The 25,276-nt window shown below is 39.6% G+C and overlaps 1 protein-coding gene across 2 annotated transcripts in view; it reads right to left on the minus strand.

The window, feature by feature from the left end:
- The window catches only part of PAXIP1 (PAX interacting protein 1), a 36,501-nt gene extending 11,875 nt beyond the window's left edge, over window positions 1-24,626 (minus strand). For both annotated transcript variants that reach the window (XM_088521110.1, XM_088521117.1), the window contains exons 1-8: window positions 24,504-24,626; window positions 19,351-19,485; window positions 17,546-17,589; window positions 12,732-12,795; window positions 11,610-11,723; window positions 5,195-5,839; window positions 1,519-2,230; window positions 593-687 (exon numbers count right to left, since the gene is read on the minus strand). In XM_088521110.1, the coding sequence (XP_088377236.1) occupies window positions 593-687; window positions 1,519-2,230; window positions 5,195-5,839; window positions 11,610-11,723; window positions 12,732-12,795; window positions 17,546-17,589; window positions 19,351-19,485; window positions 24,504-24,590 (1,896 nt within the window). In that variant the 5' untranslated portion in view covers window positions 24,591-24,626. The remainder of the gene's footprint in view (window positions 1-592; window positions 688-1,518; window positions 2,231-5,194; window positions 5,840-11,609; window positions 11,724-12,731; window positions 12,796-17,545; window positions 17,590-19,350; window positions 19,486-24,503) is intronic.
- Window positions 24,627-25,276: the final 650 nt, after the last annotated feature.

Raw genomic sequence — 25,276 nt, forward strand, 5'->3', positions numbered from 1 at the left:
ACTAAATTCCACCTCAGCAATAAACACAAACGCTTCTAGAAATGTCAGTGGCTTATTTGATTATGCAAAATTGTAGGGTAAATTCAACTACAAAATTCACGAGAAGTTTCTGAAGAACAAAGACCTCTCATTTAGGAAAGGACACAAACAGATTTTTCTGAAAAACAGAAGTTGGGAAAAGAAAAAAAGAAAAAAAGCCACTAGTCCCTCTATCTTATTCCCTTCATTCAGGTGGATACTTCACAGTCTACCTAAATGCTAACATTTATGCAAAAAGGGATCTTTTCTTATTTATCCAATGAAGTTAAACACAGTAACACTGGTTTACATTTGCTGCATTACAGCTGCATGATTAAAAGCATAAATAATTGGGAAACAGTTAAGGCTAGAAACTGTAAGCTAATGTTCTGACCACAGACTGCAACTAGACTTTATATCTGAAGAATTTTGAGTATTTTTTTTTCTGATCAACTACACTTGAATAATGTTATTGAGGCCATAATGCAAACATTACACATCTGACACAAAGAAATTTCACTCATATCGTTAAATAAATCCATTCATTTGCTTTGGAAGAACAGCAGAATCTTACCCGTTTCCAGGTCGCTAACAGCTGCTTATCAGACATCTGCTCTGGGTAATCAGCAATTGCAAACACACAGCCCAGTAGGAAATATTCTTCTGGAACTGGAATAGTTTGGCACATAAGAAAAACAGAAAATTAAATGCTTACAAATCTGAAGAAAGTATTTCCTGCTCTAATCTTTCCTATTATCAGGTTATGGACTATATTCAATTTTAAAGAACATTTTTCTTGGAGAAAAACCTCAAAAATTCCTCAAAAATTCAAAAGCTGACCCATGACACCTGAGACCCAGGGACGAGGCATTTTGCTATTCTGTTGTTGTTGGAGGGAAGGGATAAGAAGAGAGAGAACAAACAGGCAGCAGAAGAAAAACAAATGAAAATATGCTGCTCCTTAGTATATAAATCATCTGTGAACAGTACAAATTAATAACAATAATAATAACAAATCTGTTTGCCACATACGCACAGTTTGAAGCAAGGTATGACAGTGTTCCATCTGATACGGAACCCTCATTGGCTTTTTAGTATTTCTAAATTTTAGCTGTCTAAGCAGCCACTAGCCTCTATAAAGGCTTCCCCTTTCTCTTCCTTCAAAGAAAGGAAGTTACTTCTTTTCAAACTTACAGTGTGCACAGACTAACACTGTTGCCACAGCACAACGTATATGGTAGTGGCATAGTGTATAAACTGGAAACAGAAGTTCCCAGTGCTCTCTTGATCTCCAGAATTCTGGAAATTATCTGCACAATAAATTAATAAGTCATCCTTATAATAAATTAAATCTGTTTTATATAAAATTTAGTCATGACTTAAGATTCCAAGTCCTATCATCCCATAGAGTAAGCACATCATTATTTTTTGTCATTTTAACCTAAATTGTGTCATGTTATTAGCCACTTTTTTCAGCATAAGAAGGCAATAGTTACTAACTCTCTGCTGCTGGATCATGCCCAAAAAGCTGCTGCTGTTGCAACTGCGGCTGTTGCTGCTGGTGGTGTTGTGGTTGCTGAGCTGGAACTTGGTGCTGTAGTGCTTGAGATGCTTGAGTTAAGTGTTGTGCTGCCTGATTCTGCATTTGCTGTTGCTGATGCTGTTGGTGTAGCCGCTGTAAGTGCTGCTGTTGCAGTTGCTGCTGCTGCAGCTGTTGCTGCTGCAGCTGCTGCTGCTGGAGGCTCTGCTGCTGCAGCTGCTGGAGCTGCTGCTGCTGGAGCTGCTGCTGCTGCAGCTGGTGAAGCTGCTGTTGCAACGCGTGTTGCTGCTGGAACTGGAGCTGCTGCGGAGGCCGGTGCAGCTGCTGCTGCGCGTGCAGCTGCTGCTGCGGAAACTGCAGCGGCTGCTGCGGAAACTGGTGCTGCTGATGGACTTGCTGCTGCTGCTGGGCAAACTGGTGAGTCTGTTGCTGCTGGAAGGACTGCTGGGGCATCTGGGACTGCTGCTGCTGCTGCAGCTGCATCAGCTGTTGGGGTTGCAGGTGTAGAAGAGGATGGTGCTGTTGCGGCTGCGCTTGATGCGGCTGCTGCAATAAATGTGTCTCTGGTGTTAGTTTCACTTGACCAAACAGCACTGCATTTGGATGTCCCTGCTGACCGTGATTTATCTGTTGTTCTAAACTTTTTGTAGGTGCTGAAAGTGATTGTAAGATCTAGAAAACAAAGATGTGTTTTATGACTTTTTTTGCTGTCATGAAGTTTTAAAAATATTTAAAAAACTACTGGAGAAATATCACACAAATATATCACTGGGAAAATATACCACTTAAAAGGACCATGCACTTAAAAACATACTTAACTACACTGAAATCTGTAACTGTTAATCATAACTGCTTTCTTACAATGAGAGACCAGGACTTACACATGGGAAAGAATGGAGTTACTGTAACACATGGCTCTTAATTTTCAATTGTACTAAACTGTGCATTGCCATTTATTAAAACCCATCCCTGTATTCTTGGCAATATCCCCAGTAGTGCCATGACTATTAACACTGTATTGGTATTTATATCCATCAACCCAGGCAACTCTAATATCCCTTTCACAATTCCACTGACCCACTCAGTTTAAGTTTAGTTCCAAAGCTGTCTTTTTAGAAAAATAAAAAGCTTTGCTAACTAAAAGGATATTAACTAGAAAGCATTGCTAATAACACCTCCATTTTTTAGTATTTTTTGAAGCATACAAATTTAATACAATTTGTCTTTCCCTTGAATCAGTTTAGGGATGAATAGTTCTATTCTTGAAACTGCATCCCAAAACGCATTGATCCACAAAGAGAAACACTGGTCTGCTTGACTCCAATAGTGAAATAATGTGAAAAAGCCTAATAATAATAATAATTTTAAAATTATGTAGAACACTGAAATAATCTGGGGGCTCAATTCCATTTTTAAATATATGCTTCAGCTAAGGGAAAAATCATTAAGGGAAAGATTAAAAAATTAATAACACAGGTTATCAATTTTTTAAAGCATTAAAAAAGTGAACTTAGGCAAATTTTTAGTAGCAGGAGAATACGTCCTGTATGTTATTACAAGTGCTTTAATATAAACTATATATTAAAAATGTTAAGGAACAATAGGAAACCACTTTTGTGAAATTCATAGACTGGCCGTTCAAAAAGTCTTTAAAAAATAACCATTTCAGGTGAAACATGTGAAGTCTTTTGCCCTCACCCACACTACGTCATCACATATACTTTAAACTCCAGTGATGAGGATGTGGGTGGGGGTCTAGGGGAATGGAAACACCTCATGGAAACACAAAGCCCATTATCTTATCCTCTCACCATCACACATCCACCAACGCTTCATCAGAGGCGATCCAAGAGTTTCCACAATGCACTTCCAAACAGCTCCAATTCCAAGCACGTAACTTTAACAGATGCTGCTCGGAATTGCATACATTTATAACCATGATTATTCCCCATCACTAATGTCTAGACAGTCTGACACTACAAACATTAAATAACTAAAAATCACATACGCAGAAAAAAAAAGTTTCAGTGGCTCATTATAAAGAGAGATTGTGATGCTGGTCTCCACAAGAAGCCCCGGAAGTCGAGATTCCATGGACTTCAGGAGACGTATTTCAAAGCAAAAGGATAAAACTTCCAGAAGTATCCTAGGGTTATGTTCAGAAATGAGTTTTTTATCTGCAAAATTCTTAATGGATCCTGCCATGCAGGGGAATTCCCTGATTCAAACTAAGGCTGTGCCCCGAGACAACAGACTCCACTCAAGACTCGTAACCAACCTAACTTAGGCAAAGGGCAAACCTGAGCAGGAAAGGCAGAACTGGAGGCAGACCCACGAATGTAGGACATAAAACTTTTCTCCAAGTGCTGCAACAAGCACAGAACTACCCAGCAGCTGACAGACTGGGTGCTTGCAAGCAGCTTTGCACGTCATAGCCAAAAGCCCTCAATCTCACAGGTTTTTGGGGAACGCAGCCTGACTGAAGCACTGACTGCCTCTTATCTATGAATGCTGTTTAGGCAAAAATCCTTCTATAGGGAGATTGCCAAAAAGTACTTTATAGCATGATAACTGCATTGTAGACGATGTGGTGCTGAGATATGGAAGCACTGGCCAACGTAGCACAACTGGCAAACCCACCAGTTCCTTGATGATCCTGTTCATTCCTTATCCAGAAGGCTCAGTCTGTCCACAGTTCAATGTGCTAAGCAGAGGGATCTGAGACTCCCATTTGAGACTCAGCATTTCTGGCTTCCTTTTCAAAGTCATACAGACAACAAAGAACCAGCATTTCCGAGTGGCTCCACTTTTTGTGTTTCTTTGGAGCACTGGCTGTAAGTTTCTATGTTATTCAGGCACCTTTGAAAGTTTTTACCTTCAGAGGAGCATCCCAACAAATGTACCAGTCCAATTATTTAAATAAACAGATGTCTAACATTCACTAGCACCTGCTTTTCTCGCTTCCCTTCCCATAAACATGTTAAAATTCCAGTGCTGCAAGTTATTTCAGTGCATGCTCATTCGCTCTGCATTCCCTCCTAACATAAATTCAGTACAAAAGCTAGTTATTTCACTGTACACTGTACACTGTGCCACTACATGAGTGGCATAAGAGGTTGCATGTTAGGACTTCTACTTTGTAATCCTGACTGTACTATTATATAACACCTTAGTAATACCCAGCACAACAAAGCTGTAGAACTGAACCTACTGTGAACACAATCGATTTTGCAGCTTTATGTGTTTATGCTACCAATAATACCTTGTACTGAATAAAAAGCTTGAAGGGTATGAAATCTGGTTTACTGAAGTACCCAAGTAACTTCAAATTAATGAAGTTTTATCCCTCCCAAATCAGGAAATTTATATTGTAATGCTATGAAACACTCTCCAAGCTGTAAACACAGCTTTACTCATCCAAACATTTTTGCCAAACATATGCTTCTTTGGTGAAACTCCTAGTAATGAAGATACTTATTACCATGGAAGTTGCTAATCCTCTAACTCCCAATTAACATGGAGAACTTTTACTCCTCTACACGCCTTGAGAACACGAGAAGGAAACTGAAGTCCCTGCACATGCTAATTCCTCAAATAAAAGTCCAATATTTTATCAATGAAAAATCCGACACTTACATGTGCTACATTTGAAGGTCTATTAATCTGCTGAATATCAGCACTATTAGTAATATTCCTTAATGTCCGTACTGCTGGACTCCACGCAGCCATCATCTCCTGTCGATCAGAACTTTGGGCACCTTGTACTGAAGCCATTAAATTGCCTCTGATATCAGGAGGCAAAATATTGCCTGGCACCGGTGGGACATTGGCACACAAATTAATCAACCCAGAGTCTTTGCCTTGGGGCAACCTACGCTTTGCTGCAGTTGCCTGGGGGACTTCAGCTGGTGTCCAGTTCAAATTCCTTTCCTGCTTTTCAGGAGAGGAATCAGAAGAATCATCAAACATCAGTTCCCCTTTTGCCTTATCAGCAGTTGTAGATTTTGGTGAAAAAGCCTGATCACCCAACGGCGATCCTTCTCGAGAGGATGCGGGGCTTGATAATTTTTCATCTGTACTAGCTTCATTTTGAGAATATTGTTCTTCATTTTCGGGTTCTTCCTCTTCTTCCTCCTCCTCCTCTTCTTCCTCCTCGTATATAATTAAGCGAGGATGATAAGAAATCTCTTCTTTCTTAGTTTTATCAGCTACACAATCTAGTACCCAGTCTGGTGTCACAATTTTAATGCTGTCCCGTTTACAAGCGCATTCGTATTTCTCCTGTAAAGAAAACAGAAAAAAACACTATTTAAAAACCAGTATTTAAGAACCGTCAGTGACATGAAGGCATAGCACTCTAAAAGAGAGTTTCAGGCGCTGCATACACTCAGCAGCTCTCATGGCTTCTCGATGCACACAGCTATTCCTTACCAACAACTCTTTCATTATTCCTGACAAAATATTCAAACCAAAGCCTAAACACAGAAGATACCAGGTATTTGAGTCTATGTTCTATTCAACAAACAATCAGAAGTGCAACTACTAGTTTCTTTAAATAGTTGTGATGCATTTCTAGCGATTTTTATCGCTAATAGTTTTTTTCCCATCACTAATTAATTATATTGTTAGCTTAAAGGGTACCAGCAAAGATTACGGCAGTAACATTTTCAAATAAAGATTTTACTTTCTGGGAGGGGTCTTAGGAAAACTTACCTAGAGTAAAACTGTCAAACTGTTCCAGAGATACCTGTCTGCAAGATAATATCCATTGCTTCTCTTTCCACAGGCACAAGTGTCAGTCAAGAATCAGAGCTCACTAGTGCTTCAAATGCAGTGAAAGTAAAAAATGCGTTTTATCTTCTATAAATAAGGTTCATCTAATTTCAGGCCTATATCTTCAGAACGAAAGGCAATCATATTCTAAAGTGCAAGTTCCAATGTTTGTAAAAATGGGACCATTTGTTCTACTGGCACTTTATATTCGGGATGGTTGGACTAGATGATCTCCAGAGGTTCCTTTGAATCCCAACCATTCTGTGACTCAAAAAATGATCTAAACAATTTTAAGCAAATAACCTAAGCGAAATCATAGCTTGCTCTTGCTCAATCTTAAAACTGAACAAAGCACAATTTCAAGTATTTTGTATCTTGAAGCGAAAGCATAAATTATAGCTTTGTTTTTTTTCTTTTAAAACAAAGGTATTAGGATTGCAAGAGCAGAATAAGAATGCTTTTCCTAGTCAAATCAAAACACTACTTAGTAGAAACACCTCCTTGTTATTCTTCTCCAGCCCTTAGCAATTTAACATTCTTATTCTTGTAGACTTTTTTGGATTTATTTCTGGTGCCCTTACAACTAGTGAACTGAAGGGAGTCGTCAGTACACCAGCAAAGATTTGGCAAAGTAGATGAAGCAATGAAAAACCTATCAAGATTTCTAGCATATTTTATGCACCCTGGCAAAGTAATATACTTTAAAAACCTGCATGCATATATTAGAGAGAAGAATCACCATTTTAAAGGGACAACTGCGTGTTTTGAAACAGCTTGAACTGTTAAAACATGATGTCTCCATAAAATTTCTTTTGTTCAAAAAAGGACTAAGAGACCCAGTAATTAGCACTGCAGACTTTGATAGTGGAACTCTTAGATCCCTTGAAAAAAATCACCCAAACTCATGCATGTTTAAACTCCTCTAAATCTTTTTACTCTCTGAGCAGTTTATAACTCCAGAGGCAAATAAAACTGGAAAACTTTAAAAACTTTTCACAACTGAATAATTTTGAAGGTCAACGTCATAAATGCCTTGAATAACTGAGCTAATTGCATTCAAAAGCTGCATTGTATCAAAAAATCATTTACTTACAATTAAATCAGATTGCTGGCTTCCATTTCAAAGGATGCCTGTGTCACCATGCTGTTTATAGCAGGAACAATGAGACTTACTGGAGCATAAGGACAGCGTAAAAGGGTCAAAAGATCTTTTCATACAAGAAATAAAAGCTACGAATGAGGTGTCATATCTTATTAGTTCTCCAGTATTTTGATTCCCCCAAAAAAGGAAATGAGATAAACACTTAAAAATAAAGCTGTGTTGTAGAACCTGACCTTCAACAGGCTGGCTCCATGCAGAGCACTGTAGAAATCATGACCTTACCAACAGCAGGAAAGCTGGGGTGTCACTTGGAGCACAAGTCAGCATCTCTTGTTTTGGGGGACTTGAAAACAAATGCAATTTTAAAAATGAGCTACATGCTGCTGCTTGTGGAGTGAACTTTATGGGACATTGAACACACAGCCCTACTTTGCTTCGTGACTGCTTAAGCCTGCATGTAATTTTGTTGGATGAACTAAGGTGTGTTTGAGACATCTCATTAGCAAGATGTACCAGTGTTATCTTTAAAGATTGCTCCACTGCAAAAGCAGACTGGTGTTTTCAAGAATACAGCAGAGCAACAAACATGGATAAATCTCTATGTGTGATAAAGTGCTTAGACACATCCACAACAAAGCTTTAAACTGCACCACAACTTCCTACCATTGAGTTAAGACAGACATCCTATTGCTCACGGCCAATAAAACTGTTGGGATCTGCAGGACTGCTGCACTCGTAAGGAAATTGCCGTATTCAGACCTAATGCTGCTGTTAGTTGCTTCACTTCACTACCCAAGGGTTCTAAATTGATCGTAAAAACGAATACAACTGCACTTCTTAAACAACAGATGAGCCTTCCTGGGGAAGGAAGCTTCTCCTACAGAAAGTTCAAACAAGATTAGACTAAATTCAAACAAAGTAAAAAACACAGGCAGCCACTAGATGGAAGGAATCTATTTTTCCATTCAAGAGCTTTCAAAAAAAAAAAAAAAACGTCCTCAAGCTATTAGTAGCATAGTTCTGATTTTGAGTTAGCATGCAAGACACAGAGAGCTTTCTAATTAGAAGTTACTGGATGAAATTAGGGGGAAAGCTGCTAGACTGAACCACAAAAGACATTTCCTTACAATGAACTCTATTAGGCTGCGAAATAATCTCCCAGGAGAGCCACTGGCAAAGCATTTTGACTACATGGAAGAGCTAGTTGTTAGTTAGCCTTAAGTTGAGCCTTAATTCTCTTATGTTTGGGAATGGAGTGGGAATGAAGAATGTTTCACTGTTAGGAAACCAAGAGAAGTATTTACTGACTTGCAGAGCTGCCCGGCTAGAGCTGCAAAAAGGGGAGTTTTAAATCTACCCCTTGCAGAACAACTAAGCCCTCTAGTCAAGATTCTCAGGGCTCAAATTAGCAGACAGATTTGTAGGATGATACTAAATCTAAGCTGGGTACAGTTAGCTCTGGTCTCAGGCACCAAGCACTCTTATTTGCTCAGGATGCAGTTAGTGAGAATGAAGGCAAGGGCTACATGCGCAGCCCAGGTGCCTCCCAGCTCCATTTTCATACACAGTTCTGGAAATGTGCAAGTTTTAATTCAAAATCCCAATTTCTGACTTCGAGGGGAAAGAATGGGCAGCTATCCAGGATGCATCCTAATCTGACAGCAGAAATCTTAGAGTCTGCATAATACAGCCAGAATGACCCCTCTCTTCACATCCAATAATACCAGGAAAGGGACACATCCAGGTTTCTGCTGCTGCTTTCGTAGCTCCTTCCTCTTCTTCCTCCATTTTACTGCAACACTAAGTAACACTAAATCAGCATCACAGCAGGGTAGATGCTGTTGTCACCTTACTCATGTGGGACGCAGAACCCTGCACAGCACAGCCCCCTGCCACCCAAACCTACCACAAACAGAAACTACTCTGTCCACGGAATGCAGCTTTCTTGACTATCTGCAGGGCACCAAAGAGCAAATCCCATGAATGTGAAGAGCCCAAACTGTCAGAAGAGGAGGTGTGTACAAGGAGGCCAGCCGCGGCACCACAGCTTCCAGATAAATTCCACTTTCCTGGAAAGGGACAGGGAAGGAGCTCAAAGTAGAAGCAAATGTCTGCTGGCCAAAAAGATTTATCAGGTTGGAAGAGCCTTGACTTACCGAGTTTTAAGCAGTATTTCGGGAGGCCCAGATGAGAACAGCTACCTATCCTCCTCTACCAGTAAAATCAACACACTTGTATTAACCAGGCTCCAGGTAGAAACAGACTCATGGAGACAAAATAAGAGGCTGTTCTCCAAATTTTCCCAAGATAAAACAATATCAAAAATAAATAAAGAGATAAGAAAACATAGCAAAGAGATAGAAACCTGTCCTCAAATCTGCTACCAGGCTCTCCCACAACAAATGACTGTGCTTTACCACTGGCTTCGACAAATTTAAATAGCAACCTCCGCACTTACAAAATGATGGACTCAAAAGGCACAGCTCAAACATAAAATCTTTGCTTGCAAGAAAACACTGGTATCCAAATTCCTATAAAGTCCAATCATGAAAGCCTTCAAATTTATAATGATTATAAAATAATACATACTACTATTATATTATTATGTATATTTTATATATATTTATGAGGAAGTATGAATTGGAAAACGCTGTCAGAACTCCAGCAGCTAGCAAACATTAAGTCACAGTTAGTTTTACTTACACTGTGACCATTTTACACTGTCTTCAGAATATTGGGACATTAAGGTAGGCCTAAATACAGTTAAGCTTTCTTTTATTCCAATAAAAAGTAAAAAAATAAAATAAAAATAAGAGAGCAGTCAGGGTGATTCAGAATTTCATAATTCAGTTGTGACAAATACTTAAAAGCTTATCATTTGAAAGAAGGGCTTTTAGCAGGAATAGAAATCAGAAGCTGTTCAAATACTACGTGTCTCATCTACCTACTCAGAAGCTGCAAACTGTAAGACCTTCCTTAATTTGGAACAGCCACATTTCTGTCCAATCATCATACACTCACTTATCATGTTATTATTTGACAATACTTGTACAACCAGTAAAATTTTCTGTTTCCTTTTCTAACTAAATATAAGCACAGACAGGATCAGTGTTACTGTTCGGTCAAAACATTCTCTTTTATGGAAACCCCTCACAAGTATCTAAATAATGGAAAAAAAAACTTTTAATGAAAGATTTAAAACTAATTTGGGGATCTAATATTTAAAAAAAATTGAATTGGGATTTTCTTTGTATGTCAGACAATCTAAATTAACAACCAGCACATTCAGAGGAAATTAATTTCATTTAATGATTCTCCAGAATTATTTCCTACAATGAAACTGTCATTCATATACAAAAAGAAGATTGAAGATGAACAAAGTTTATTTGTAGATAGGAGTTTTCATTCTCTCTTCGCGGTGAGAACTATTAAGAATCTTGTTTTATCATCTCATGTCTAGTCAAAGCAATCATTTCAGATTTTACCAGTGTCAAAGCTGTTCTCTTTACAAATTGCTGCAGATTCCCTTGAAGTAGTATGACAGAGCAGAAGGACTAGTTAAAGTATTTGTTCTAAAAATTTCTCGTCGTTCAATAATCATGTCAATTAAGCAAGATATTTATTTAGTCCTACACATATGGTACAGAAATGCTGTGCACAATTTATCCTTCAAGAGGAAAGAGAGGAGGCAATTTTAGGCTTTTTTTTTTTTTTGGGTTGTTTGGGGAGTTAATTTTGGTTTGTTTTTTAACATATTCTTACTTCCACTCTCTTTATTCTTTTTCCCTCAAAATACCTAAGGGCATTTTGCATTATTTTTCACTTCTCCATCCATTTTCCTACGCTGATTCTATCTACATACTTACAAATCACAATCACTAATGATCACTATATATCACTAATTAGGGTAAGAAAAACAGAATAAAGAATCAAATACTTTATTCGAGCAGAGATACAAATATAGATATGAAACTGGGCACCTTTTTATTTAATCAGGCTCAAAACCATGCAGAAAATAAATATGATATGATTAACCGCAATGCATAATTCTGTTGATTCTGACTGTTAAGACCAACAAACAATTTAGAGAATCTTTATTTCAGGGAGGCGGAAAATTTTTGATTATTCAAAAGCAAATGAGAGCTACACAGAATTGTACATGTAATAAACTCTTACCCCCTTTGGCTCAGGCACAATCAAATGAGTACACTTATTATTGAGGCTCAGCTGGCAATTCCCTCCATAAAAAGTAATCAAAGCCCACAGCGTATTTCGGTCTTCAGATGAAACCTAAGGGGAAGTTAAATAAGCCTTTTAGTTCCATGCAACCAGCTGCCTTTTGCTCAAAGATTTCTAGTATGATTCATAATGGATCATTTACAAGTCTGGCTAATGTACTGCCTTTCACTTTTAAATGCCAAATTAGCAAGAAAGTTAAGGAGAAAAAGGGTGAAAAAAAAGAAGTGTAGCAGGAAATTACATTAAAGGAGCGTTTTCAGCCTACACAGAGAGAAGGAAAACACTCTTCCCTTCTGTAACACAGATATACCTGAACACTAATATATCACCTTCCCCAAGAGAAGTTAGCGATCAAGCAAATACGGCAAATGAGTTATTGATCTTAGGCAAGTAGTTTAAATTCATTAAGCACCAATTTAATGTGTAGAACCCATTAATAGCCTAAGTAAACACAAGAAACGTTCATTTCCAACAATTTACATTGCTCCTCGGCCAAGAATGCCAGGCTTACCTAAGTCATTAATATTTAGATTTATTAAAGCAAAAGAAAACGGAAAAAAGAAATTAAGGCACATATATCCCATTAGCTCTTAGACCATGATCCTGGTTGCACACACAAAGTGCAATTAAATCTCAACAAGCTGCTGCTCACAGATCTAGAGAGCTGGGTATAAATATACAGCACTGAGACACTACAATTACCCCCATTTCATTCAGTGGCACCCTGGTTGGGATTTCGGTTCTTATTTAGGAATAAACTGTTTAGCAAATATTGTGGTAATGAATAGAAAAAAGAATAGCAATAGAGATTTCCTACAGCAGTGCGCTTTTCATTTTAGAATCAGCATACTACTGAATACAAGATAAATTACTGATTTATCAAATTCTCATAGTATGAAATGCTGAGTTATATGAAATGCATAGTATGAAATGCTCAGTTATAATCTAACACTACTGAGAGGATAATCCTATCATACACCAAAAAAGCACTTCTTTGCTTTCTCTAAGGATCACACACATTTGATACTGGAGTAAAATGAAATATGGTAAACTTCTTACCTGAGAGAGACAAGCTGTGACTCCAAAAAAGATCTGACAAGATTCTGGAGAAAAGCCGTCTACCCTGGAAAAACCAGGTGTCAAGGATACAAAATATTTTAAATAGAAGTTTCCTTAGGGAGAATAGAAAGAAATTCAACAGTACGCATAGTATATCTTAGATATCAAGTATTCAAGCATTTAAAAACTTTAAAAGCATTGCTGTGTTTCTAGCTCATGCTGTATGCAGCCTGGATCAGGATACCCCTGAACACAGGAAATTAAGCTCACAGGAAGTCAGATCACTACTTAGAGCTCTTCTTCCAGGGAATCAAGAGTTCTTCTGCTATAGTCAGCAGCACACAAGAGAGGAAGAATACGGGGCAAAAGAAATTCAATAAAACAAAAAAGACTGAAAGATTTCTTTTGTAAAAGAAAAGCTAGTAACAGCTGACTGTGAGAAAGAGTGCCTTCCTTACAGGATCAGCAGGGAAAGGCTGCAATCTGAGGGATGATTTCATTTAAAATCAACATGGAATTAAAAAAAAAGGCTAAAAACAAGAAAACTAGTTAGAGTTGCAAGTGGCTTCCAAAATAACTACGTTTGGCTAAATGGTAACATTTCTGGTTGAAACCATCTTCTAGATCATCAACTGCTCTTTACAATTTCTAAAAGACTGCCAGAACAGAAAAATATTTCCCTAGTATGCAAAAGAGTAAAACAGGAAATTTCAATCACTTGGCTTAATTTCTGGAAAAATAAGCAGAGATACATTCTAGTTAAACCAGTCAGAATAACCAGAATAATCAGCAGGTAAGTAAAGTACGTATGAATTTGTGCAGAATAACTGCATCAAATAAATCTTTTTGTCCTCTCCCAGATAGTATATATTGTAGGTGGAAATAGTGAAGTTCTTATGTTTCCTTTGGATTAAGCCTTTATTTCTTCATCACATTAAAGCAAAACATGTTATAAATGAAAGAATAATATAAAGCTTGCGAAAAAGTTGCACAAAAAGGCAAATAGAACACATCATCAATAGCATGTCAAAAAAGCATGATTTAAACGGAATTCAACAGTTTTCTGTATTTAAAATAAAAAAAAAAATTATTTTTGTTAGCGAGTCAAACAAAGACGCAGGATGCTTCCCAAGTCAATAAAAGACACCAAATCAGCTAAACCTGAAATATTAGCAAGGTTATCTGAAAACAGTAGTAGACAAGTCAGTATAAGCATCAAATCTTCTGCAGTTAATTTATTCCTATCATGGTATAAGACAGGTCAGGAAACTGGGTAGCCAAGAGATATGGAGCGAAATAAAAGCTAGAAGCTACTATGAATCAGAGGCTGAGAAAACATCACACTAGGATGTAGAAACAGAAACATAACCTGAAGCTCTCATGCAGTTTTCCATCATACTTTCAATACTTGACAATATCTCTGAAAATAAAGTGTATTTGTTTTCATATGAAAAAAAGACTTGGATAAACTAAAGAGTAACTGCAAAGAGTAAGGAGAATTTTTATGGACCTAGTAAATATGACTTATGAGATGAAACTGAAAGACCCAGAATTGTTGGGTTTAAGAAGTTGAGAAGAAACAATCTTCAAATCCACAAGGACCATTCCGAACGAAAAGATAAGTAATTTGTTCTTCCTCTTTGGAGTAGCTAAGATGAATCTAAACAAGGTTAAACTACCATATGGAAATGATGTTAAACTCTACCCAGACAATAACAAAACACTGTAAGAAGGTGCCTGGAGAGACTATGAAATCTCCAGCAATCCCTGATCTTCTGTCATATGATTTTGTGTGTAAGAAAAATCTCCCCTGTGCCATTATGAAGTTGACAGTTGCACCAGCAATGCTGTAATTTTGAGACTTGGAAGATAACACACAGGAAGCAGCAAGTTGACAACAAAATCCAGAGCAAAGCAAACCACAGGAATAGATTCCTGCCACTATCCATAACACTCCGAGCAGCCCAAGTCCAAAGAACATCCTAAAATTCATTATGTTGCTCAGTATCACATCAAAGACTGAGGTTCAGTACTGGATTATTTAGAAGTGTCTCGTAATCTGCTTCTGCCTTAGCATCTGTTCCTAGCCCATAAAGTAGCAAGAGCCCAGTATGTCACTTTTAAGAGGTTCTTCAGTTTCATTGCAGCTTGCACTCTCTAAACAACAGGAGAGAAATTGTTGTGCTTTAAAAGTGTGTCTGTGAGGTTTCAAAGGGGTCTGGAAAACAAAAAGCAAGGAATGCAATGGAATTATTTTTTTTTTTTTGCTTTCCCCAGCTACAAAAATGCAAAAGTGCTTTGACTTTTCATCCACACAAGAGCAGCAAAAGATAAACCTTCCTCCTTCTTGTTTTTTTCAATTTAAGAAAAATAAAATTACTATGAAGTCCTCTTCACAGTACTATTTTAATCCGAGTTTTAAAACAGGTAACTTTATTTCCTTTTCCATCAGCAAGGATGTTCTCAGACTCAATTTCGGTTACTTGCCCTTCACTCTAAGTTATTGAGGTTTTGTCTAGTACCAGCTACTGGAAAAAAAGGGAGAATGTTCTGCCTTCTGGAGCTCCAACTCATGAAAAAAACTTTCAGAATGGAATGTTAAAATGTATTTGTAAGGAGCAGGCAAAATTATTATGCTTTTATTATGTATTAAACCTTTCTGTACCAAATTTCACCTTTTCACTGATAGCCAAATGCTCATCAAATATGTCTTGGAACTGGTGCTTGACCATAAAATTCTTAAGGCTCTTTGGGATGGATTTGTGTATTTAACTGAAAAAGAACATTCCTAGGACTTGTTTCCTCAGTAAATTCAAAGTCAATTTTGAATACTAAATCTCCAAATTAAAAGCAAACACCAGACTACAATATGATATATCAAACCTCTGCCTGAAAAGGACAGACCACAAAACCCAAACTCTAGAGTTTTCATTATGGCAGCAAATAAAATTCTAATGAAGACAAGATGCTGCTGCATTAGAAGCCACAGAAAGGCTGAAAAAAAAAAAAAACAAAGCTAAGACTTAACAACACATTTTAGTGACCACTGTAAGGCTCAGAATTAAATTAAAAAAAAAAAAAAAAAAAAACACTAGGTTTTCTGAACACAAATAGCTAGGAAAAAAGAGTCTAGAGTCCAAGGAGGCATTTACTGCTGATGCGTGCAGACACTGTCTTCTTCCACACAACCCAAGAATATTGTACTAGTGAGACGTGGTCTTTGCATTTGGACATTCGTATATACTCACAATAAAGTCTTCCTGAGCAACAGTTATTCAGGCCTGCATTCATGCATTTACTGTGACAAAGTATGGACTGCATTACTCAGAAGTTTTATCTGTTGATTTCTCTTGTGGTGAAGTAACATCAGCACTAAAGCACCCTTTTAATATCACCTGGTGTCAGATGGAAAACCAGTTTTCTAATAGCATAACTTCTCTATGGGAAAAGTGAAACACTAAAGTGTTCTATTACCTAAGCTTGAAACTGTAGCCTCTTCCAGAAATGTTTCTATTCTGTTCCTGTTCAAATCAGTCCTAAGGAACAGCATGGACTCCCGTTCTCATGCTGAAAGGCTGACAGATGCCAAACACAGAAGACACCAGCCCAGATCACTTCCCAATAATTATTTTGAATGTGGGAGTAGTTTTCTTAACTTGCTTTTTACCATGTAATGTTCAATGCTTCTTTCCCATTTAGAAGCCAATTCATTTGTGGAAAACTTTCTTCTACCTATGTCAGAAGAACACCCTTGATAGTTTTTCATACTAACTGCTAAAATCTGATCTGTTATGTTAACTGTCATGATCAGAACAACTACTGAGGCTAAACGTGCAATATTCTCTTAGCTGATGGATTCTACGCTTTCAGTTCACTCCTCAAGTTCTCTCGGGGAAGCAGAGAACATATAATATATTTGCAAAACAGCACACAAGATGCAAAAGCACATACCTTGAAACACTAGATATATAATACAGGAATTTTGAATGGCTGAAGCTCATTAAAACCTACATTTTTGCTTCCACTACCTCTTGTATCCCAGCACTGGCTCCTTCTTCTGCTAACCTTCTCAAATGAGATTCTGTCCTGAAATGTATTGCTCTGCTCCACCTTTTCTGTATAGAGAATCTTTATCAGAAGAGTGGTGAGAAAAAGACACATGAATTTCTTTCTGTAACAGCAGCCATTACTATCACTCTTATGATCCAAATAAAAATTGTTGGGAACCTACATCAGTATGAAGCAGTAATAACTGATCAGAAGAGAAAGGAACACACCATGTATATGCAAGAACTTTCTCCAAACAAATTAAAAAAAAGATAAATCTATCCAAGTGAAAATAACAAGGTTCAACAAGGGCAAGGACAGACTATTCCAACAACTTTAATACTACCGTTATCTATTAATAAAGCGTTATTTATAATTACAATGTGTGTATGTACGTGTGTGTTTATCATGGTTTAATTCTGCTTCTAGCAAAGGCAGTCAAATAGGGCCTTCTCCTCCAAACCGCCACACTTGCCCCTCTTCTGCATGGTAGCAGTTTTCCTGGATCTTCACAGCTTGTAGCAATTTCCAGCTAAATATTCCAACAATCCACCTAGTAACACTTTTCTGGCAAGCGTCTAGTGCACACCTGAAACATCCAGAAGGAGCATAAAGACAAAGAGGCTCCAGGCCCACTACAACCAAGGCAGGGAAAACACATCCTGTCATTTTAAACATTGGAGCTATGTATGCAGTGCACTCAATATTATATATTTTAACATGTTTTCAATAAAATACATTTGAATGTAAACAACTTAAAAGGATACGGCAGAAGAGCTCCACAGCGAACAGACAAGATCACCCAGGAAGGCTGAAAAATAAAAAGCCCAAGAAGTTAAAAAATATGGTCTGCATGAGTGAAATGCAAATTACCTTCCACGTTTATATCAAAGCTAGTAGTAATATACATCTTCCAGACTAGAAATTCAAAATGTTGTACTGATAACATATTTTGACATTTGTAAAAACTGTTCTAATTTATTTTCAAGAGTTCTCTTAAGACTTCTCAAAGGTCACAGAGCAATATGGGAACAAAATCCTTCCTTGTCCTGCCGTTGTGCCCAGAACATCATGTATAGTATTTATTCATTCTTTCCCCCTGATTCAATCCTCCTTGTTCTTTAAAAAAAAAAAAAAATCCCCTATCTTACATTCATCTCTAAGGAGCCATGAAAAGTTAATTCTACACAGAGGCATCAAAATCAGTTCCTCAGCACCCAGTGAAGAGGCTGCCGAGCACTGTGGTGGTGACCCCAACCCAAATTCTGGGGCAGAACAAACCAAAGAGAGGGAGGGGGGTAGAACAGAATGGAAGAGTTGTAGGCTCCAGTTTTGAGATAGCAAGAATTAGGAAAAAAGTGGCATCACATTTAGTATGAAGAGATTTTTCCTCTAAAAACACACAAACAACAAAAAAAAGGTAACTACGTTTATGCAATACCAGTTCTTGCTATTCTCTCTTAGAAAAAAAGATGTACAAAAACCAAAGATGTACATTTGATAACATCTCATTCCCTACAATAAATCAGGAAAGATTTCCTCCCTGAAGTTTTTCTCCTCTTTACTTCTATTTCTTTTCTCTGTTTATTAACCTATGTTTGCCTCTGATTTCAGTTCCTTTAATACTTAGCCTAATCTTCTTGATTCAAGACCATGTTGTAATGTTTTCTGGTTGAACTAAGTGACATTAATGAAACTCTTGCTCTTTTGTTTGAGAAATGGACGAAGGTTTAATTAGCAGTACTTAGAAAGAAAATTAAATCTTTTAAGTAAATCTCATTAGAAAGAAAAAACAGTTAGGACATTGATGTCTTTCCTTCATAAGAGAATGGCAGTGATACTCTTTTCAAGATTAAAATTATACCAGAAAGCACTTCAGAACAAGGTAAATATCAAAAAGAAACTAAACTTTTAATTAAGCAGTGCATTCACATAATTCTACTTATTTATTGGTACTTTTTTATTTACACATATTATTACACTCTCAGGTAAATTCCTGTGATATAGGCAACTAAAATTCATTAAGGTCACCTGCACCCATATGGATAAAAATGTCCAAAACCATGAGCTCCAAAGTACTGGCAGTGAAATAATAAAGTTTTTTTTTTTTAATTGCTCTCATGTCTTGCATACCTGACAAAGTCACATTTCCAAGCCTAGAGCCTGAAAGCTTTCAGAGGAAAGCTGAGCTAATAGTCTTAAGACAGTAACAAAGCGTAATAATTTAGCGTGGATAAACCCCAAAAATAAAGATAAAAATCACAAGACTAAAAAAAAAAAGATTAAAAGAGATTAAAAGTCCACTAACTTTTACTTACTATTAATTACTATTACTAACATAGTACACACATGCAGAATCACCTTGCTAGGCACATGTGTTTAAAAAAAAAAAAAAGCGTAGGAGAAATAAAAGAACATGATTGTGATAAAAGTCTATCACTCAGGAAAAAAAAAATCTGTGAAGCCAACATATAAGATTTCCAAAAATAAATTTCAGTTGGCCATTAACAAAACATGAACATCTTCTGGTATAACCTATGAGAGATGAAATTATCAGAGAGGAGTCATTCACCTTTACCACAGGGAGATCAAAGACTTCTCGAGATTCTCCGACCTCTGGATTGTCCCCATCTTCTGAAATGATATGTGAAGCCAGTGCATTGTAAGAAACTTCCTTTGCTTTCCCAGCTTTCAGAAGCTGAATTACCTAAAACCAAGAAAACAGTGGGGAAAGTCAATATTTTTTTAATTACGTTTGATAAAAGCACCAGTGCAAGAATATACTAATACACTACACAACGCTCAGGGGCTGACAATAATAAACATTACTGAAGTTGTCAAATGCATACCATTTCAAAGCTTATTTTTAACATTTACATCTCTGCCATATTTTAATCACTCAAGATGAAGTTTTAATTTCAAAACAACTCAGACTGGGGCATAAGTCTGGAAAGACTCAAAAATTTTCAAAAGCAAGTTATCTTCAATTTTTCCCCTCCCCAAAAGACAAAGAAACCCTTCTTCTTCTTCTCCTTTGCATTTATTTTTGCAGATGTTAGCTTCTGAGGCCTTTGAATATTGTTCAAAAAAAAAGTTTGAAGTTCAAAAAAATCTAGTCAGGACTAGTACAGTGCAGCCTTCACGGAAGCACTTCCCAATCAGGCTAGTTCTTCACTTTGACACAGGAAAAAAAATTACTCATGTCTCCTTGGTATTTGTTCACTTTTAAGAAGTAAGGATTTCCATACCACAAACGACATTTGGTTCCAATATTTCTAGATCCAATCAGTACATATCAACCCACAGAACATATGAATGAGTTTGGAGAGGCCCAACTACTTCAAAACAGTTAGATGGGCAAAAGAATTGAGCAGAGCATTTCTCTCTCTCTCTCTCTCCTGTGACTCCAAATGCAACACACTGGCAAAATATATAAATAAATAAAAACACAGTGATGTGAATCTTGAAAGGCCTAAATGAATAAGTCAATAAACAGCAAATGAAGAAGTACACTTAAGCATGGAACTTATTAAGACCAAGAGTGGAGAAAAAGAAAGGTAAAGAAACTGAACCTGTAGCTAAGGAAGCCATGGTAGTGTAGTAGTGAACTGGTAACCAGCAAGCGCAAAAGAAAGACTGATAGTAAAAGATTTTGCAAGAAAAAAAAAAAGTAACCATTGTTACAAGAGAGAAGAGGAGTTTTCTAACAAAGAGATGATGTATAAGGAAATAAAATGAGGGAGAATTAAGTCCATTTCAGAGAAAGTAGAAAGAAAAACGGGTAGAAGGACATGTACTCTCAAGTACTACTTTAAAGAGCTAAAGTAGAAACTTCTCACTGCATTGCCCAGAAAATGTTAAACCCAGCACTAACTGCAAGCACTTTATACTACTATTTGTGCAAGGCCAATACAGAAGATTCTGATTTAAATCTTCAGTGTTCACGTAGCTCACTACTTAGCTCCAAGTGAACAGAAGTAACCAGAAACAGAAAAGATAAGAGTTCAAATGCTGAAAATGCTAGTTAAGATTACTCTCTTCTTTTATAGACAGTGGAATGATCAGAGTTTAACTTCCTAATGATTTTACAAATCCAAACTGGTATGATGTTCCTTCTCCAAAAGCCTGCTAGGGATGGGTGTCCATCCTTCACAACCCATTAGGAACATTCCCTTCAGAACAGGACACTCTCCCTACAAATACAAACAGTGGAGAGCAACATTAGATCAAGGAAAACATTAAATAAGTAGTTATCAAGCAATTATCAATTACACTGTACACTCAGGACTCAGAAGGCCCTGCAAAAAGGGCAGTCTTTCAAAATGGAGTGCCAGACTACTGTGAAGCACCCACACTGATCACAAAAAAGGAAGAAAATTCCCATTCTCCCATTCTGTGAAGAGACAGCCTGGGCATTTCCTGACTTAAGTTCCTGAACATGCTAAAAAGTACCTATTTCACTGAGTAGTGAAAAAATACGTGCTACTAAAAAATTAGAAAAGAACCACTCCAAAATAACCAAGTAAGTTCATCACAAGTTTCTTGTCCACCTGGCCACAGAGTAAGGAACAGAAGAGATTTTTTGCATTTCACACACCAGCCTCCTATGTCGCAGGATACCTTTCTCCATGAAATCCAGTTAACTGCAAGGTAACACAGCTGGTGTAATTTCAGTGAGAAAACTCAAATTAAAACACAGCACTTCTGAAAATTGTAGGTATTTTAAAACAGCTCCTGGCCCACTGAGTTAAGAGCCCTACCTAATTGTGTATTCATTGGAAGACTAAAAAGAGAGAGTTTAATGAAAATTGTGCATTTAAATCAGAAAGCATGAGGAGAAAGTTACACCTAATAAACAACGAATATGAGATTTCTGTGTTATATCAGCACTGTGTTAAAGAGATTACTTATGCAAATACCTACATTAGCATCAACAGGGTGCTTAAATACAATAGGTAGTGATTTCATATGGTTACTTGGAACAGCATGAAAAAGTTATTTTCCTGGTATAGTTTATGTCAGTGTCAAAACTCCTCTTAGAACATGAAATGGCTTTGAGTCGCTACACTGAAAAGTTATAGGGACACAACTGACTTCACCTTGTAACTTGGGAAAAAAAAATGCTGGCAAGCCCTAATATGGTCATTGTAGAAATCCTGCACTTCAGATGCTGGCTTAAATCCACGGGAACTTCAATGCCATTTCATCTGCATGGCACCTAAATTTCATCTTTGTTCTTTCCTGCTAAAATCTGCAGCAGAAGAAATAACAGGATTTCAAAACTAAAAAGTGAAATAGGAGAATAGGCACCAAAACTTATAATAAAGCAAGAAGATATCCAGAAACCAAGTGTTCTGCTCAAGTTCCTTCTTGCACAATATTATTTTACTTTGCTGATTTTACTCTGTCTATATTCAGTAGCGTTATCTGTGCACGATGATTGGAGTTTACATCTGCCAGGAAAGCATGGAAGGCATTTATTAAAAAGGAGGGGAAAGAAAAAAAAAAAGGGAAAAATAATGACATGTAGCCCCCCACCTCCAGAGATGTGTGCACAGCCCAGGGTACATCCCAGTGGAACGGATTCAAATCTGAGAGCCAGAAACCTAATTCTCCATCATTTGCCAAAGAACATCTAGGCACAAATCCAAACTTTTGTTTCCCCTCTAGCTTATGCTGCAAGTATTTCAATAGGTAGTATGCAGCTAGTCACCTGAATAATTATATTTTGTTCTGATTATTGGATGGATTTCATTAGAATTCTCATTTGTGCTAGGTCTGTTTTAATATTTATTAGGATATCCAGTCTTCACTGAAAACATTTGGGAATTGAAGCTGATCGGGATATGCTCATCCCCAAAAGATGAATTAGGAACTTTCTTGTTAAAAGTAAGAAAGTAAGCTAGCATTAATTTGTAAACTAAAAAACCTGTTTTGCTAATATGTCTATTTTTTTTATAATACTCGTGGATAAATACTTTAATACAGAAACTAGTTTTTAAATCTATTTGCAGAGTTTAGTTTGGATTTTCTCTTCTCTAACCTGGCTAAGAACACAACAGGTAAACGGCCTTTTAACTCATTTTATTTTCCCAGTGTACCACAAAGGGCACTTGTGAAAAGTGGGACAAAGTTCTCACACAGAGCTTGCCCAAGTTTAGTAAAATCCACTTCTTACTAGCTTTGAGCTCAGGCAGCAGCGCTGAGGACATCCGTACACCCTGCATCTAAGCAACAAGCAACTTCGGTACCAGCACAGGAGAGAAGAGGGGTTTAACCGACCGGCAGGCTCTTCACAGAACAACGCAATTCCAGGAGCTTTTCAATTTGGGCACCACACACACGCAAAAAAGAGGCTAAACGGCTTCATACGTGACCTGAAGCAGCAGTAGCAGCTTTTGCAAAGTGCTGCGCCCAAGTTTATGAACCCTGCCAGGGCCATCCCACCTGTATGTCTATCTACAACACAGCAAAGCCATCCACAAATACATGAGAATTGAGGGTCTCTAACTTGGAGCACATCAAAGCTTGACAACAATCAAGTTAGCTGCTAAGCAAGATAAAATTTATCATAAGAAGTTAAAAAAAAAAAAGACACTAGCAAAAGCAAATGACTGTTTACTAACTCTGGGGGAATACTGCTGACTGTCTTGTTATGTCAACACAGAACTAACTGTGTGCCTTTCGGGACACTATTCATGTGATAAGTGATATAGAAGAGAGTCCTGTTGTTTTGTGCACTCCTCTCCATACAAATAATAATACTGATGCTATAGATTCTTAAAAATACAAAGTATTATTCAAGCTTTAAATGTTCTATTCAAGCATTTCCAAATAGTTCACAGCTGAAGACTTTTCCTTCTGCTCCTCAACTACATCACAAGTTCATATTTCCATTAAAACATAATCCGATTTGTGTAAACATACAAAAATTATCTAAATGGGCTAATGTCTATGTCTTGTGTTCTCTTTAAGGCCCCTAAGTGAAAATGAAGCCATGAGACTATAGGAACCTGACACCGGACAAAGGGCTGGACTACAGCAGCTAGCAAAGAAGCCAAGACTTCAATTTCAGCATCAAACACATTCGCCATCTGCGGGCACGAAGTTGCCGCCCTAACGCTAGACACGGGGCACGTCAAACGCCCGCCCGCTCGGACAGCGGGAAAACTTTGCCGGCGCCCCGGGCGCTGGGGCAGGCCGGCCCTGGCACCCAGGCCACGGGCCCGGAGGTCGCCCGAGAGCAGCGGGGGGCCCGAGGCGGGCAGGACGCGGAGCCCCCGGCTCGAGCAGGGCAGCACCGCGGCGGGGAGCCCCGGGGGGCGCCCGGGGCAGCGGAGCGGCCCGGCGGGAGCGCCCCGCGGGCCGCGCCTGGGCGGCAGCGGCGCCCGCTCCGCTCCCACAGGAAGTCCCCGCGCCCGCCCCGCCTCCGCGCAGGCTGATACGGGGCCTGCGCGCCGCGGCCGCTCGCTCCCATGGCGGGTGGCGGCCGCGGGCAGCGCCGTTAGTGACCGTTAGTGGCTGTTACCGCTCGCCCTGCCCCCAGCCCCTCCGGAGCGGCGGGCGGGAGCGCGCGCCCAACCCCCCACCCCGCGCGCGAGCCTCGAGCCCGCGCGGGGAAGTGCAGGGGGACCGGGGAGGGGGAAGGGCGGGAAGAGCCCCCGGTGCCACCGAGGTGGGGGGTGGGGGCCCAGGGCACGAAGCGGGGCGCGGGTGCCCCGGTACCTTGGGGTCGATGTCTCCCACGGTGAAGAACTTGACGTCTTTGAACATGTCCTCGGGCACTTTCAGCTCCTCCTCGTCCGCCGACATGGTGGCGGCCGAGGGCGCCGCCGCCGCGCGCGAGGCCCCCCGGCCGCGGTGCCCCCCGCGCTCACGCTGCGGAGCCGCCGCGGCCCGGGTCTCCCGCCCCCTCCCCCCGCGGAGCCGCCGAACCGCGCGAGCAAGGCGCGCGCTGCGGGACGCACCATGCCCCGCCGGGGCGCGGGGGGGAGCGCCGGGGGGAGGGGAGAGCCGCCCGCACGCAGCGGCTCCCCCCGCCCGAGCGGCCTCCCCGGCTGCGGCAGCGCTCCCGGGGAGCGACTCCCGCGGACGCTACCCCCCCTCCTCCGCCGCTGCCCGAACCGGACTGGGAACCGGCATCCGGGTCCTGAGCTCCCCCCCGGCACGGGACGCAATGGACTCGCCCCGCACGACGGCGGCGGGCGGCGGGGATCCCCGGCCCCGCCCATGAGGGCGCGGGAGGCGGCAGCGCGCCGCCCGTAGGCCCCGCCCCCGCGCCGGCCCCGCCCCCGGCCCCTTCCCTGCGCCCGGCGGGCGGGAAGGCGGCGGCGGCCGCGGCCGTTAAACGGTCGCTCCGCGCTAGGCCCCGCGCCGCGCTGCGGGCCGCGTCGCTCTGCCCGCCTGCAAAACCCGCGGGGGTGCTGCCAGAATGAGACATGTTACCTTCTACAATGATACAGTGAACCACCGAAACCTGGAGAGGGGGTTTCATCTAA

The sequence above is a fragment of the Tinamus guttatus genome, unplaced genomic scaffold, assembly GCF_059628265.1.
Source record: "Tinamus guttatus ecotype Peru unplaced genomic scaffold, ASM5962826v1 Tinamus_guttatus_pri_ptg000006l, whole genome shotgun sequence".
Taxonomy (NCBI): domain Eukaryota; kingdom Metazoa; phylum Chordata; class Aves; order Tinamiformes; family Tinamidae; genus Tinamus; species Tinamus guttatus.